This window comes from Papaver somniferum, chromosome 5, assembly GCF_003573695.1.
Source record: "Papaver somniferum cultivar HN1 chromosome 5, ASM357369v1, whole genome shotgun sequence".
Lineage (NCBI taxonomy): Eukaryota > Viridiplantae > Streptophyta > Magnoliopsida > Ranunculales > Papaveraceae > Papaver > Papaver somniferum.
The window spans coordinates 208,240,298-208,241,059 of NC_039362.1; the positions used below are offsets into that span (position 1 = coordinate 208,240,298).

At 36.6% G+C, this 762-nt stretch overlaps 1 protein-coding gene across 1 annotated transcript; it reads left to right on the forward strand.

Moving 5' to 3' along the window:
* Positions 1–762, forward strand: LOC113278516 (monothiol glutaredoxin-S3-like). Its single transcript, XM_026527339.1, has one exon. The coding sequence runs from the start codon at positions 178–180 to the stop codon at positions 487–489; it is 312 nt and encodes a 103-aa protein (XP_026383124.1). The 5' UTR covers positions 1–177; the 3' UTR covers positions 490–762.

Sequence of the window (762 nt, forward strand, 5' to 3'; positions counted from 1 at the left end):
TTCACAAGAATGCAGCAACCCATCATGCACCTTCTAGCTAGCTCCTTTGTCATCTATAAATAACCCAACATTGTAACTTCATTCTCATAATCAACTCAAACATTTCCAAGCTTCTTCATTCTCTTCTTCTACTACAAACTAAATCTTCATAACAAGCTTTGAAACATTCAATTCATAATGGAGAGAGTAACAAGATTGGTCTCACAAAGAGCAGTAGTGATCTTTTGCAAGAGTACATGCTGTATGAGTCACACTATCAAGACCCTTTTCTATGATCTTGGTGTAAACCCAACAGTTCATGAACTCGACAAAGAACCCAGAGCAGGAAAAGAAATCGAGAAAGCACTTATAAGGTTGGGATGTAGTCCTTCGGTACCTGCCGTATTCATCGGTGGTGAGCTAGTTGGTGGAGCTAAGGAAGTTATGACTCTTCATCTCAGTAGCTCTCTCGTTCCATTGCTAAAGCAAGCAGGAGCTATCTGGCTTTGATTACTACTATATATATTAATTATTTACTAAATTTTGACCCTTAATACATAATTAAGTTAGTTATTGGTCAGTTAATTTCAAGCTAATAGCTTTGACAATTGATGATCATACTCCTTTTTGTGTGAGTTCATAATTAGTACTGTAATACTCCTTTTAGTGGAGTGGTAATAGTTAGGAATCAGATGCAGTAGTAATAGCATGAGGCACCTTTTAGTGGCCAACTTTTGCTTTTTCTGATCTTTGCTGCATTATGTATTCTCTTACTATTTCTTG

What these genes read in the sequence shown, in the direction of transcription:
- LOC113278516 (XM_026527339.1), top strand. Translation starts at nt 178, where the DNA reads ATGGAGAGAGTAACAAGATTGGTCTCACAAAGAGCAGTAGTGATCTTT.